Genomic DNA, 15,926 nt, shown 5'->3' on the forward strand with positions numbered 1-15,926 from the left:
CAGTTTAACCACTAGGCTCTCTCACCGCCCTCTGTATCAACAAACTCAATGCATATTGTTGTTCTGAGCCTTGGGTTAACCATAGTGTCTGCTTCTAGAGACCTTGTGAGCCCCATTTCACAAAGCTCTTATAGCGCTAGACTATAGTAAATCAATGTTACAGTATAGGCAGTACGAATGCTATGAGCAACCTTACGAGATCTTAAGTTTATGATAGTTTTGTGAAATGGGGCTCTTGTTACCAAGAAGACAACAGAAACCAACAGTATTATTTTTCAATATTTACACATTGAATTCTTTTCACAATACATATCACAGAAAGTCAGCAATTAGCACAGAACAACAAAAAGAGATATGATTCTAACGTTTCATAAAATAAATAATTAATTATGAATAAGCCTCCTAATCAGATTAATGTCACATACAAAGCATTACTTCTGATGCAGACATACTAAGGCACACACACCAACAGATCAAGTCTTGGTGGTGCTGTTACTTTTACCCGCCTCTGTACATTTGGACTGGACAGTGAACTACCAGGAAGCTGGACCTTACCATTAGCGTTTTCCTTCCCAAAATACCAAATATTTATTATCATAACAAATATTTAATGATCCACAGAGCTATCTAATTCAGAAGTTTCAGGGGGGTTTGAAATTTTCTGGACCCTCTAAGCTGAGATGGTCTTTGCATTGATAGTCAAGCAGAATTTTCATTAGAATACTTCAAGAGCCAAAATTTATCTCAGAACATCAAGTTCTTTTTTATAAGGTCAAACAGAATTTGTGGCTATGCTATGCTATATAAATTCAGAATATTTCATTTTGATAGATGTGTATATGCATAACTGGACTAGCGATACATGTCAAAATATCACATGAGAGCTGCTCGACATTGCCTTTAAAATGGAAGGACCTGTCAGTTTCACAGCATTAGTAGTTGGCACACATAATCAAGATATAATCAGGATTAAATGTACCCCCAAATCAGGTTGGTACTGGGTTGGAGCGACACACCAGAAATGCAGAGTTTAAGGTTAATGTATTTTTGTACCAAAAACAGAAAAGCCTGTGTAAATAGTTTCATTTTGAAAACTATGACAATTATGGTTTTTCAAATATAAAATGTACAAAATTTGTATGCATAATTAAAGGGTATTTACAATGCTATTATTTCAAGTGTATCTGATAATGGTGTAGATAGTAAAATGGATCTTCAGGATCTTCCTACTTCCACTTCACTAGTATAGTATCCCCATTTTCCAAGGAGTAGAAAGACAGTACTCGAAGATCATTGTCAATTGGAAATTCAGCGTCCTCAACCTAAAACAGATTAATGAAGGTACATTTAGATCACATGAGAATACATGTATTGAGTTTTACATGTGTCAGAACAACATTTCTACCCGTGAAGATCTAGGATAGAATTGCTCTTCAGTAACCCATGCTTGTTGTAAGAGGTGATTAACAGTTTCTGCTGATCAGACTCCCTGACCTTGTTGACACATGTCATTGTGCTGTTGATCACTGAATTGTGTGGTCCAAACTCGACCATTTAAAGAAGAAGAAGAAAGTGGTTAGTGCATGAGAGGCCAATAACCTATATACAAGCTTAGATACAATATGTAAACATATTCATTCTGCTGTAATCATTAATTCAATTATTTAAATGATTGCTTATAACATTCAGGAAGCTGGTAGAATAATCATACAATAGAATTTCTTAGTTTCAATGCATGATGTACATACAATGCTAGATCAGACAAAATTGCTTCATTTTTTTTGTAGCCAAGAGATTAGCAAAAACAGTATAACTGACATAGTTTGAACAATAATGACTGTCAAGATATTTTATTTGCAGTAACTTAAAGGCTGGGCACAGGAATAAAAAATGGAATTCATCTTCAATTCCCCAAATACACAAAAGGCATAATCGTAAAGACTTTTCTAAAACATATTTTCTACCTTCATTGATCATTAGGCTTGTAAGACCAGGTCTGTATTGAACAACTGTATTTCTAATGTTTTTGACTTGAAGACAAGATAAATATTTTTCAGGTTCTAAGGTATCCCTAAAATAGACATAGAAGGCATAAGGTGAACTGTCTCTTAAGGTAGATACCAATTCTTGCCAAAAGGTATCAATGAAACGTCGAAAAACAGTGATAAACATATTCACATTTTCCACAGATTGTGAGAGCCATACATATCCAAAACCAAGAGAGAACAGTAGCATACGGATATGGGAAGTCAATGTTATCACAGTGTAATAGGATGTTGTAAGCAAGTTTAGGAGGGCAATGTGTTGGCATTCTTAAAATTCTAATCCAGAATCGAATACGCTTTACATAATCACGTATAGAGGGTAGCATCCACACACACCATATATCATGGCATTTGGTGTAAACAAACCATCATTTAAAAACCCTTTACAAGCAAGTAAGTGTATGTTTTCTACAACATTGAATCTGGTGTTTCCCCAGATTTCTCAACAACAAGTAAGAATAGGCTGGATTTGTGTATCAAACAGTCTAAATTACAAATGGGGTGGCATCGTCCCCAGTTTATTTGTAACAGTGAAAACACGCAAAAGAGTCATTTTTGCCCTGAGTAAAAGACCAAAAGCAGATTTCTTTATATTCATTGTACTGTTAAAGAGCAAATCCAAGATACAATGTATTTATAATCTTTAGCTATTGTGATACTTTTTCCCTTGTAAAACCAGATTTCTTCTGCAGAGAGGGGTCCATCTCTACGAAATACAACAATTTGCTGTTTGTTCATCATTTACAGTCTGCTGCCATATAGCTGGAATGTTGCTGATTGTATTTAAACTTCAGAGGTATATAAGTTAATCCGAAAAAAACAAACAAGTGGGTAAGACATTTACAACCTGTGTGAACACGATGAACACAGGAGTGCTCACGACAAACCAAGAATTATAATCAATCTGGGATTCAAACTCATCATCAGCAGATCATTTGCATATCAAAGGACCACAACTCTCCAGAGTCCATCTACGGCTACAGCACCCACCTCCTGGCTCTTGTAGGTAAGGATGATATCTCCGGACTCCACCTGAAACAACCGCTGGGCTAGAGTCTTGACCTTCTGGACTGTCATGGTCTCTGGAAAACAAACAACACAAAATCTCACTTGTGGAAAAACACACAGACATACTTCTTCATCTCCAGAATAATAAGAGACTATGCCCCAACATATCTACTGAAGCTGAGAATAGTGTTCAACATACATAAATATTTAACCATACAATGTCATACTGAATATGTGCTACGGTAACCATGTACAAATTGACAATTAACCACACTGTATTCTAGTTTTTGCTATTCATTCATTGGCCTCAGGGGTGGTGAGGTAGTCCAAAGGTTAAAGTGTTTGCTCATGATGCTGGAGGCCCAGGTTCAATTCTCAACATGGGTACAATATGTGAAGTCCATTTCTGGTGTCCCTTCAGTATCACTTTTGAATATCGCTAAAAGCAGCGTAAGACCATACCCAAACATTAACCTCAACCCACAATAAGATAGTGTCATGTAGGGTGTTTTTTCACAGATGTTAAGTCTGTTTCATAGTTTAAGATCCTGTGTACAGCATGACTCACTTGGCAGTTTCTTCGTAATCTGACCTTTCTCTGGCTTCTGTGGACACGACAGGATAACACCTAGTCAAGTTAAGGTACATAAACCTGTTCTTGTGGTTTCTATAGCAACTGTATCCCTCATAATCAAAATCACACCAAATTTTATCAAACAAAAGGAATAAAAATGTTCATACACAAGAATCACGTGGCCTCATCACCAACAATACTATTTCCAAATGCTGCAAGTTGTTAAATCAGTGTAAACCAAGTTTTAGTTATCAGCATGGAAAATTATATTATTCAGTGATGCGTTTCACGTATGCCTCCACCACCTCATGCACAGTAGAGAGAAAATCTGGCAGCGTTTTATCAGCTACAAAGGATACTCAGCAGGTTGTCCTTCAGAGCATTAGACTTCACTTCTAATTCTGAATCTTCAGGAGCACCCCATTCTAAAACATACAGGCAAACACTGTGGCAAAACACAAACAAAACTGCTGTATTCCAACATCTGGTTAAGTTAAAATCATTGTCAATTCAGATTTTTAATTCCGAAATCTTTTCTACTTCTCAGCTTATGAAAAACAGTTTTTCAAAAGCATATCTGTTGTTTGTGTCCAATATTGTGAACATGATGTGATTTAAGTGTTGTGCTATAGGAACACATGGAAAGGGTATGCATAGAAAAATTTCCAAGAACTGCTGAACACAGTCAAATTTCAAAATTTGCATTAACAAGAAGTGTCTAGAATTCACAATATTCAAAAGCAATGCTGCTGAATTAGTGTGTCCTAAAACTGTTTAATGACTAGAAAGTTTTATCCTCACTCTCAATCTGAAAACAAATGTTCATCTTGGACAAGAAATATGAAGAAACATGTTCATATGTTCCTTCATACACTTACACAAACTGAGGTGTTATTTTGGAGTCTTTATTTTTTTCAGAGAAGTAATGGTCCTATTACCGTCTACCAGTTCCTGGTATCGAGGGTGTTCTGTGACAAACTCCTGACTTGGTTTGTTCTTCGAAGGATCCTGGTTACCCCCAGATTTCTTCCAGACCTGGCCAAAGTGCTTGAGGTAGTCAATCTCTGCACCCTTCCTTTCCTCTGGAGTCAACTGTCAGACAATTTCAGTGAACATAAATTCTTCAAATATTTGCCTTCTCATTTTTGCATTTCATGTCTTTGACTTAAGAAAATGAATCTGTCACGCGATGAGGCAAACAGTAGGAAATAATCAAATGATATTCAAAGTGTCCTTGTATTGATCAAGTCAGGGGAAGTTGCTGAAACAGACATGGACCGTGAAATAGACCAAGGGACATAACTCACAATACAGTCCTCAAACAACAACTAGAGGAGAGTGCAAAGACTGGAGGAGAGTACAAGGACTGGAGGATAGTAGAGAGACCAGATGAGAGTATTGGGACTAGAGGTGAGAGTTCACAGACTGCAGGAAAGTACAAGGACTGTAGGAGAGTACAAGGACTACAGGGGAGTACAAGGACAACAGAAGAGTACAAGGACTGGAGGAGAGAACAAGCACTGGAGAAGAGTAGAGACTAGAAGAGAGTATAGGGACTAGAGGTGAGAACAAAGACTCAAGGAGAGTACAAGGACTAAAGTGGAGTACAAGGACTACAGGAGAGTGCAGGGACTGGAGAAGAGTACAAGTGCTGGAGGAAAGTACAAGGACTAGAGGAGGGTACAAGGACTACAGCAGAGTACAAAGACTGGAGAAGAGAGATTAATGCCTCTGACATACATCATCTTGAAATAACAATGTTGTCCTTTACCTTTGAATTATTGCATGACTTCAATGTTTTTATTTTGGCAATGATGAGCTGCCTGACAGAATTATCGTCCATCAGTTGCCAAATCGGGTTACCCTGTAGTTTCAGATCCGACAGTGTGGCCAGCTTACCTAGCTCATTCATAGATGTCCACTAAAAACATAAAAAAACACATTCAGCTCAGGTGGAGATGGTTCCACAAAAATGAAGACACCAGCATGTCACACTCAGATTTTTCAGAGGCATTAACTGATCTTGGTGATGACAACTTATCACGAAAGTGGTAACTTGAGTACAAATTATATTTCAATGTGACCAGACTGCTCCATGGACACAAATAGGTCACCATGAATAATAATAAAATTGCCTTGAGGCCCAAACACGTACAAATGACAACTCACATTGTTTCAAATTCACATTTTTGGACTTAGGTCCCTTTATTACCCTGTTCACTCCTTGTTTTGATGTCTTCAAACCAAGGTTCCCTCTTGATTAAAACATGAAGTTGAAGACTGACAAACATAGTTTTAATGTAGTTACTTCTGAAATTGTTTCAGGCATTTAAAAAGACTAGGCAATGATTTTCTGCAATGTGATGTAGGGCATTAACAAGACTACTCATCATTTACTTCCTACATGAATACATGACTCTACTTGTATTATCTGTAACAACACATCTTCTAACTCCTTCATCACATGGATTCGGTTAGAGTGCAGTTTACTGGGCGCTACCTGGGGACTGCTGAACGCTTGCTAATGAGCGCGCTGCTGGATCCTTAGCCCTAGGGCACCCCCCTTCTCGATCCTTAGGGTTAGTGAGTAAAGGTTAGGGTTGGCTTACCTTTAGTGCAAGTACATCCATCCGAAAAATAAATCGGAAAAATTGCGCCCAGTAAAGTGCACTACTCCCATGGATTCCTCTACATTGATTTAGCTGATAAAAGGAGCAAGAACTAACTCCAAAATACAGTTTTCAAGTTCCTTTCCAATAAATAGTGTCAAGTATACATGCTGATGCGTCAAAATCTCTATCAAAGGCTCTACTCGTACAGTGCGTGCGTGCGTGCGTGCGTGCGTGCGTGCGTGCGTGCGTGCGTAAAGTACTGTCAGAAATAGAAAAAGTTGGTTTAGGTTCTTACTCTGTTTCCCTCAAATTTCCATAACTGCAAATAGGACACGTTGAAATAACTCATTTTGGCCTAACTTGACATTCCCGTGGGATGTGTATGAAGATATCTAGAAAAGCATGTTTACTCGTAAAATTGGCAAAACTTAGAAAAAATACGACTCGCTGCTGAAAACAATACATAAGACTATAGATGACAATTAGGACAGAAAGTCGACTCACCTGGCATGAAATGCATGAGCTACCTACTGGTGCAAGAGGTCATCTCAAATATATGTTGTGTTTTTTCATGTGTGTTGAATATGTCTAATCTATTGATTAACATCTTACAATATTAGAAAAGGAATGTGTCTATCTCTTATGAAGTTTATGTTAAGATATGTAAAAGAGTATGATACCCATAGAAAAGTATCATATTAAATATCTCAGAATACATAGGTAGCATGACCGCCCGAAGACCGACAGGACTGGATATTGTTATATATGTTAGAAAATGCTATGTACTTCCCAACTTTTATTCTCCTATGGGATTACAATATCTTAGCTGTTATCTCTATCACCCAGCCTGACCCAAACCATCATCAGCTTCACCGTCCTGGTCATGCTTTTGAGATGACCCCTCTTGCCTGTTTCCTTTAATTATGATGGTGAGACTCCACTAGCTACATTCTTAATAGTTTTAGCATGAAAGTTATTATTTTTTGCGACAGCTATCCTTTATAAGTCTAATTTGAAAATGGGCTTTTAAAAGTACCCTTTATGATACAATATTATCTCACACTAATTTGCATAAAGCCATGGTCTGTTCCAAATAAGTTGCTTTGGACTTTGATAAAATCTGCACTGCTAATTTTTGCACTAATCTCTCCCCAATAAAGTCCATTTTTCAAGTTTCAGTCCCTCTGGAACTGTAGTTAGGCTGAACTTAGTTTAACAGTTATTCAACGCTTTCGCATATGAACTACATACATTGTAGAGATAACCATGAAAAAACAGTGTTTTTTTTCTGTTTCAGACAGTACTTCAGTTTTATGCTGCACTCAGCAATATTCCAGCTATATGGCATCACAATGTAAATAATCCAGTCTGGACCAGACAATCAAGTGATCAACAGCATGACCACTGATCTGTTCAACTGGGAACCGATGACATGTGTTAACCAAGTCAGCCAGTCATGGGTTAAGTATGGGTTACTGAAGGCTCATTCTGTCTTCAGGGGTCAAGCAGCACTACTGGTGGACCTATTCTATTCTGTGAGTGTAGGCATTACCATGTTAATACAGGTACTACTGAAGGATAGGATGACAATTTCACAAACATCACCAATCTTGTTCCTCATTATTGACAAGACAGAAAGTTTTGGAAAGTGTTTTGTCTTTTCCAGAAGTTGAACATCATCAAAATGGATCCTGTCAATGTTGTTCTCACTGGCCATCAGTGTCTTCAGGCTGAAACGTAAGATGAACTCCAAATAAAGAACAAATCGTAACCAATTCTTAGTATTAAACATCTTGAAAAGTATTTCTACTAGAAACAAGAGTCATCAGAAGATGACATATCCCCCCGGCCCCCACATATTTGAAAGGACAAATCATCTAACAGTTACTTATTATGTTTTTAGTCTGAACTGTTTCCATGGAATTCATGAAAAATATCAATGCCATATATCTGTAATAAAAAAAGTCACCATTTCAAGATCTGTCTCATATATCTGCCAAGATCTTTTGAAAAATATGAAATGGTTTTCGAGTTGTGCTCTGGAAACAAAGTCAGCAACGTGTTCATGGAACCGAAAAAATAATACATCATGAAAACCTGTAAATAGCAAAAGGCACCACTTTGGGGTCTGAAGCACATATCTACAAAGTAACACTGACAGATATTCAGAAGTTTTTGAGTTCTGCTCCAGAAACAGAACACACCTCTCACTTTTGAGAGTAAGTCCGAAACGTTTCCATTGAAACTGAGAAAATAATAAATAACAAAAACCTGTAAGTAGCAAAAGGCACCACTATAGGTTCAGATTGATATATCTACCAAGTTTTGCAGAAAAACATTGAATGGTTTTTGAGTTCTGCTCCGGAAACGAAGCCCATCCCTCTATTTTGAGACTATGTCCGAAACGTTTCCATTACATGCCGGGGGGATAAAAATAACAACATATGTCTTAATGTTCGGTGTCTTGCTAACAGAGTGTCAGTGTGGACTGTGCTCACTGCATCAACCACTGGTTCAACTGATCCATCGTGAAGATCCAGGTTAGAATTATCTTCAGTATCTTGTCCTAAGAGGCAACTAACATGGTTGGAACATGTCATAGTATCCAAATTGTGGAAATTGATGCACATGTATTTGACCTCTAGGTCCAGGCTTGATTATTTGTGGGTCGCCCCCATATAGCTGGAATACTGCAGGCTCGGGCGTAAAATTATACACATTCACTCAAATGCTTGCTCCTTAATTATGTACATGCCGCTAGGATTCAGATGGAATATTGCTGGCTGTGCCATAAAGCATAAAATCCCATTACTGCCATTGCATATCTGACAACTACAGTTTCACTGACTTTGGAAGCATTCCGACTTTGAGTATTTCCTCCCAGCTGTGCAGGTCATTGCAGTCGAGGTTGAGTAAGGTGAGATGAGGCAGATGAGACTGGACAGGGATGGAAAGAGACTGAAGATTGTTGAAACAGATGTGGAGCTGTTCCAGACACGGGAACATAGTGCTACACTTCAAGATCTGCAAACAAGATATGGTCATCTGATGAAAGGATATGGTCATCAAGTAAATGACATGGTCATCAAATCAAAGAACAAGGTCATCAAGTCAAACAACATGGTCATAAAAAAAAATGACTTTTCTTGACTAAACGGACATATTTGGTTTTTTAAAAGCTTTTCGGGGGTAAATACGTAATAAAACAATTACAGACTGGTAAACTCAGTCAATACCTGTTTTTACGAACTCACAAAAAGCAATATTCACCAAGGACGAAATCAGGTATTGACCTAATCACCAAACTAAAATTGTATAATGTTTCATTTTAACACAATACACATAAAAACAAGAATGACAAGTCCTAATAATGACTGGCTGCCTGTTCTAGTGATCCATGTTAACCAAGGAGTTGCTATAGGATGTTAAAAGGACTCGTACCTGTTCCCAGCTGTACTGCATCCGGTTCAGGAAAAGATACTGAACTTTGGCAAAACTTGGCCGTAATGCATCCGGGTTGTCTGGTATAGCTAAACAGTTGTCACTATGAAGAAATGCACACAGATGACAATATTGAAGAAAGTTCTCAGCTCTAAGAACCATGTTTTTCTTACTATTCAGTACTAAATGAAAAAGTCCTAGTGACAGGAATTTTACAGTTTTGTCAAGGGTCATGCATATAGTATCATCCATACTTAGTGAATGTTACTGAAATCTATCATGGTTGAAGTATAAATGGAGTCCAGACCAGCACAATGTCGGTGAAACGCTTCCAATGTTCCATTTGTAATTCACACGTGTTTCATTATGGATCATCTTAGCAGTGAAGTGTTATGTAATAACCTTGATATAAGTCTATTTGGATAACAATTACATATAGTAAACAAGGTATAATGTTTTCAGCAAACAGCTGACAGTATTATGCCTTTATATATTATAGTAAAATTTATACAATCCACAAGAACAAAGACTTTCATTAACTATTGTGAACAAGTCCATTTTGTAGGGCTACTTATTTACTCTACCTGACATTGAGACTATGAAGCTGGGGCAGCTGTTCTGCTATCCTAGCCACATCTTCCCATGAAGGGATAAGGTTTTTTGACAGGTTCAGTTCTGTGATGTTGGGAGTGTACTCCTTCAGCTGACAACCTGGGCCATTTCCATACACAAGACAATCTCTCAGTCCTATGTCCTTCAAGGTCTCCAGCTTGCTACAAGTACAGATTATGAAACAGGTTGTCTTCAGTTTGGAAATACTTCAGTCTGATTGGTCAATCTGAGGTTATCAAACTACGAAAAAAACCTGACACTGGTGTGATGTACAGTTTACCATACAATGATGTACACACATAAAGAGTGATTTACACTGTTTTTAGCAATATTCTTGCAACATCACGGTAGGGGACACCAAATATGGGCTTCAAACCCAGGTCTTCGATGTGCAAATGCTTTAAGCATTAAGCTATACCGTCCCCACCTCACATAATGAACATGCTTGCAATTTACATAAATGTGAAAAAAAGGAACTGTGCTTTGGGGGTTACCACCACTTTCTGTATGTTTTAGTCGAGAAGCATATAACAAACTACGGTTATAACAATCTAAAATTTAGTGGGAGGTCCCTATGAGTTTGTGATGACTGTAGAATAATGGATAAGGTTATGCACTGTGAAAACAATGTCAAGTTTTGCTACATGTCCCTGTAATATAAGGCATTTTGGATCTTCCAAGTCTTGTTTTAGGTCCAAGATCCCAGTATAAAGACATGTCAGTCATAACCAAGATCAGTGGTAACAAATCAGTGGCTACACTTGATAAAACAATTGTCATAAAACATTTCTGAAATACCAAACATGGTACGACATAAAGACCCTACCTTTGTCTTTGATTAACTTGCTTAGCACCGACCATCTCCACAACTGTGGCCTTCTTGTTGGATCCGAGGATAAACAACTCATCTGTGACGACACCTGCATCTTCTCCCTCGATCAGGCCATAACGGTCTTTCAGGGCTTCAAAGCATGACACACCAAACTCGGCTTTCTTTGGCCTCAGAAAAGATCCTGATTTTGGATTTCTGTTATGACAGGATTGAATGTTATTCCCTTATCATGTTTACACTTGCAAACATATATCAGAAATGCAGTATGATTTAAAGTACTTCACTTGCCCAGTATTTGCCTAGGACATGAAAATTTACGAGTCATCATGACCCCCTACTGTCATGAGAGGAAGTCCTGGACATGTTTTTGGGTGTTAACCTGACAACTTCAGTATGGAACTTTAATCGAAACATCATCTGTGAGTGTTTAATAACGATAAAATCAAGGTAAATCATGTCAGGTATTTAATCAGCACTGAGCAGTTAACTGGCAGACAATAAACTATGTAATTTTAAACAACAGCAAATTACAAACTTAGATTATCTCAAGTTATGGCCCAGTACAACCGTGTCAACAATGATGCAAGCTCTTAAATTCACTGTGTATTTCAGATAATTTGCGCATCAAATATGCAGGTTTTGCTGTTTCAGGGCAAACACTGCCATGAATCGATGTTTGGTTATATTGACAAAGTGTCATCAGTGTGAATGAGTACTTGCTTGACTTTGAATCTATTCTTATTTCTCTGATACTTTGTAGCCGTCGCATGAAACCATGTAACTTAGTGAGGGTAGAGACCAGTGCCTTACTAACATGATAAATCTTAGTGTTTACTGTAAACAACAAGAAACAGTTAATGTTGTCATATTGTCATGTCCCACTTGGCTTCTAGTATAAATGATTTATTCTGTTTCATACCAGTAAAGTCTATCTGTCATATCATGTTCCATAACTTCATAGCCCATCACTCGGTACTGATAGACAGCATATCTACACTTTATGAATACAAAAAATGAGCAGCTTGAAGTGATGAAAGTGAAATACATGGTTGGATCTGTAAGCCAATACAGGCATTTTCAAACATTGCTGTGCAAAATGTGCATCTGAAATAATTATGAATGGTTGGAGAAACAGCCATTTGTTCTTCTACAAAAGCATAACCGATTGGAATTCAGCAGTAAGATTGCTGAGACATTTGGGAGTGCTTAGTGTCACCTTGTTTCAAAATATTGTTTCCCTTCGTGGTTTCCATTATGTTTTCCTCTGTCTGGCTCATCCCAGTCCACGCCCAGCCATATACCTGTGAACACCCAGGAAGTCTTCACTTCAGGATGTTACATGTGATAAATTCTTGCTAAAGAACAGAAAATCACTTACAGTTACAGTTACACACTTACAGTTATACATATCTAGCATTGCTGTTCCAATATCAAAGTGTGATGTGTTAAAACAGTGTTTAGCATTTGAGATATATATCACATAGATAAATAAGTGAAGAAATAAACACAGACAGACAGACAGACAGACAGACAGACAGACAGACAGACAGACAGAGATAGGACATATTTGGATAATGAAGACACTCTTTTTCACGCCCACCTTTTGTTGGAGGTACTTGACCAATATATTTCACTGTACCAAAGCTGCCATCACTAAGAATGCGGTTTCCAACACAGATTCTTGTTCCATCACGTCTCTGTAGGTCTGTTTAAAAACAAGGGCCAGTGGTTAGAATTAAGATGGTGCGCATGTTTAAATCTCATTACATGTCTTTGGAGATATGTTTTGTCTCATGCTTGAAACCTTAATGACATTTCATGTATATTGTTTGTCATGTAATTTGCTTGGTTGTTTGAATGATGTCACATTAAAGCAATGTGAAATCTGAAAACATGTTGCTTTATTTACATAACCAAGCCTGCAGTTGGATTTTCAAACAGGACAATTCCAATTAACACTCCATGGAACACCAACTAATAATTTCTATGGGTGGGTATTGTACAGAATTTTCATATTGCGATATATTGCGATGCAAGAGCATATATATTTCCTTTTCTCGCAGAAAGGTTTTTGTTGAAGTTTCGATGTTCTTGTGATTTCAACGATTGCATTGCGATATATCGGGCAAGTATGTGTGCAATGTGAGTGCACAAATAGTTTCATCAGTAGGGTGGATGTCCAGCTCCTTTCGTGAGACGTTTTATAGACAATTGAAATCTGGAAGTTAAGTTATGTAAAGAGCAAATAAACATTAATATTATTTACCCAAGATCATTAATACCACTTCAGATATAAAATCAGTTGCCTGTATAATAAAACATAGTGAGCAAAATTCATCAAGATCAGTTGTCTGCTAGTTACAGGTTATGGATAAAACAGGAAGCCATGTGATCAAAACAATCTCTTGCAGTGCAGAGGTAAAAGTACGGCTCATCGTCAGAAACACATACCTGGATGTGGCAAGCATCTACAGTTTTGCCGAAACGATGTCATCAACACTATTTTTGTAGGAAACACATGATATTTTTGTGTGAAATAGATGAATATATCTTTATCACTCAAGCTTAGCAAAATCAAAACTTTAAATGATATTTAATAAAAACATTTCGTTTTTGGCTTACATAGTCGTAAACCCCTAACACCGGGATAATAGTTTTGAAATATATTTATATTGTGTAACGTATCTGCATAATGTCCTTATTTTTACGCCGAATTTTTTCTTTTACTGTGTAAAATATGCAGAATAGTCGAACTCTGAGACATGAACGATGTGTCGTTGGTACCCTTGACAATTTGAACGCTTGTTCATATGTTATCTATAGATATGACGCATTGGGGTTCATATCGTCTAAGACGAAAGATCGAATATGTAGAGAAAACAATTTATCAGTTTGAAATATAGCATCAACACTTTTCAAAACTACAAATCGTTACTTTGCCATTGAATTAGGAATGAAAATAGCTTTTGATTACGAGGAAATGTGCAAAAAATCAGCTGTCATTCCACAAAAACTCACCTGCATCCGCCATGTTTAACGTGACTTCCGAAAACTGAAACATGAAAGCTGGTACGAAATACTACCCTTATAGATTTATTGTATATGATATTTACCAGAATAACTGAGTATAGAAATACTTATTCTATTATGACAGGCATAAATTTATTTTGCTGTGATTTTAGCTAGTGTGATATTGTAAATACGAAAAAGTATAGTAGTTTTAGTCCGTATCATGTATTCTTTAATTTGTACACGGGATCTAAACTTCCGGTTTGACAACAACAAAATAATAATTGACATGGTTCGATTGAAACCGTCTGATCTGACTTCTTAAACAAAACTGTTTACACCATCAAGTCCGGACTAACATAACTGGAGATCAAACAGAGGCATGGCAGGCCTATTTTCGTCAACATTGTTTCGATTTGCCGCTCTTACAGTGGCTGTCGGCTATGGCTTGAGTTCGTGTTGGAGGCGTACAGCCGAGAAGAGAATGAGGGATGAACTGGATTTATGGCTAAAAGAAAAACAGCTCAACGCATTTTCATCTGCTCTGGCATCAGCAGGTATATTTCATAAACACGCACAATCATCGGGTTGACAACGATACGCGTTTTAAGAACAGCCTATGTTAATAAATTATGTAAACATTAGAACCTGTGGCCAGGTAAAGGGATCGAAAGTTCTGTCATGTATGTCAACTGTCATATCATTAATAAAATTCACATTGTGATGTTGACACGTCAGCATTTTTCTGGGTGCAGCTGTTATCTCTAACTGGCTGCAAACTTTGTGTCAGTAGTATTAGCTTCCAATCAAAAGATAAGGTCACTATTAATTTAGTTTTGTTACCAGCATTGTTATGTCTATGTAAATGAATCAGATAAAAGGGACAGTGTGAAAATGGGCAAAGCAGTAAAGATTTGTATAAAGCAGAAAAATAAGATTCTGCTAGCCAAGAGCGGCGATGTGGAGCCATACAGTTAAGACATCATGATGCTGGATCATGTCTTGACTGCATAGAACCACATCACAGCTCTCAGCTGACATTCTTCATGTTCAGCATGTCCTGGGACTCTCTTGTTTAAGCTATTGTGCACTGTAAAATACAAGAATACCTTTGAAGCTCTGCTCTTAATTATGATGATAGTGATAAATGTTATCCCCAGGTGTGATATAGGAGGGGTTCTGTTTAATTAGAATAATCGAAGATTGGTGGCAGTGACTTAACAACCAAGCGATTGATCATGTTTTCTCATAATCAAACACAAGTGATTTTGTAACTATTGTTATAGTCTCTGAAACACTTTACTATGGAACATATCTTTGAAGTTGTCATGGCCTGGAAACATAGCCTCACGTAATCAATATTTGCGCACGTAACACGTTTATGCATAGTATGTAAAATTAACAAGGCACATGAAAATCAACAATTATACAAACTTGCATCAATATATAATGTTCATAAAAACATACATTTCAGCATTTGACACATCGCCATCGTAGCGAGACGAAGCCTTCATCCATACAACAGTATCAAACTAAAGTCATTTGCATGCAACAACATCAATATTTGTGATAGCTAACATCCGGACAAACAGTATGTTGAATAGTTTACGCCAAAAGCTGACACTGATGTAGTATTGAAATTCATGTCTCACAATGCTGATAAGAAGGTTTTAGTCAAGAAATGTTCAAAATTTGTTCACTTTTGTCTTTTTTCATCCAAAAGACGCATTTAATCAAGTCAAAGTTCCAGTAATCTTGAATGAAAATTTAGATAATATTCTACATGCCTTTGG

The 15,926-nt window shown here is 37.3% G+C and overlaps 2 protein-coding genes across 2 annotated transcripts in view; one reads left to right on the top strand and one right to left on the bottom strand.

Moving 5' to 3' along the window:
• Positions 1 to 266: 266 nt before the first annotated feature.
• Positions 267 to 14,172, bottom strand: LOC137294573 (tubulin-specific chaperone E-like). Its single transcript, XM_067825617.1, has 14 exons — positions 14,143 to 14,172; positions 12,725 to 12,829; positions 12,341 to 12,425; positions 11,119 to 11,319; positions 10,265 to 10,453; positions 9,681 to 9,783; positions 9,088 to 9,263; positions 7,840 to 7,969; positions 5,399 to 5,548; positions 4,566 to 4,719; positions 3,987 to 4,052; positions 3,622 to 3,681; positions 3,036 to 3,127; positions 267 to 1,322 (listed from the first exon to the last, which is right to left on the bottom strand). Exons 1-14 carry the CDS (start codon positions 14,153 to 14,155, stop codon positions 1,227 to 1,229), a joined length of 1,620 nt encoding a protein of 539 aa, XP_067681718.1. The 5' UTR covers positions 14,156 to 14,172; the 3' UTR covers positions 267 to 1,226.
• Positions 14,173 to 14,393: 221 nt separating this feature from the next.
• Positions 14,394 to 15,926, top strand: part of LOC137295073 (apoptosis-resistant E3 ubiquitin protein ligase 1-like) — a 108,243-nt gene continuing 106,710 nt past the window's right edge. Inside the window, exon 1 of the mRNA XM_067826352.1 lies at positions 14,394 to 14,690. Within this exon, the coding sequence (XP_067682453.1) occupies positions 14,516 to 14,690 (175 nt within the window). The 5' untranslated portion in view covers positions 14,394 to 14,515. The remainder of the gene's footprint in view (positions 14,691 to 15,926) is intronic.

Source organism: Haliotis asinina, chromosome 8 (genome assembly GCF_037392515.1).
Source record: "Haliotis asinina isolate JCU_RB_2024 chromosome 8, JCU_Hal_asi_v2, whole genome shotgun sequence".
NCBI lineage: Eukaryota > Metazoa > Mollusca > Gastropoda > Lepetellida > Haliotidae > Haliotis > Haliotis asinina.

Bases quoted from the DNA above. Each gene is read 5' to 3' on its own strand.
- LOC137294573 (XM_067825617.1), bottom strand. The intron at 12,426-12,724 runs GTGGGCGTGAAA...GGGTGTTCACAG, and splicing joins TCAAGTACCTCCAACAAAAG to GTATATGGCTGGGCGTGGAC. The intron at 4,720-5,398 runs GTAAAGGACAAC...ATTGTCTGACAG, and splicing joins AGTCATGCAATAATTCAAAG to TTGACTCCAGAGGAAAGGAA.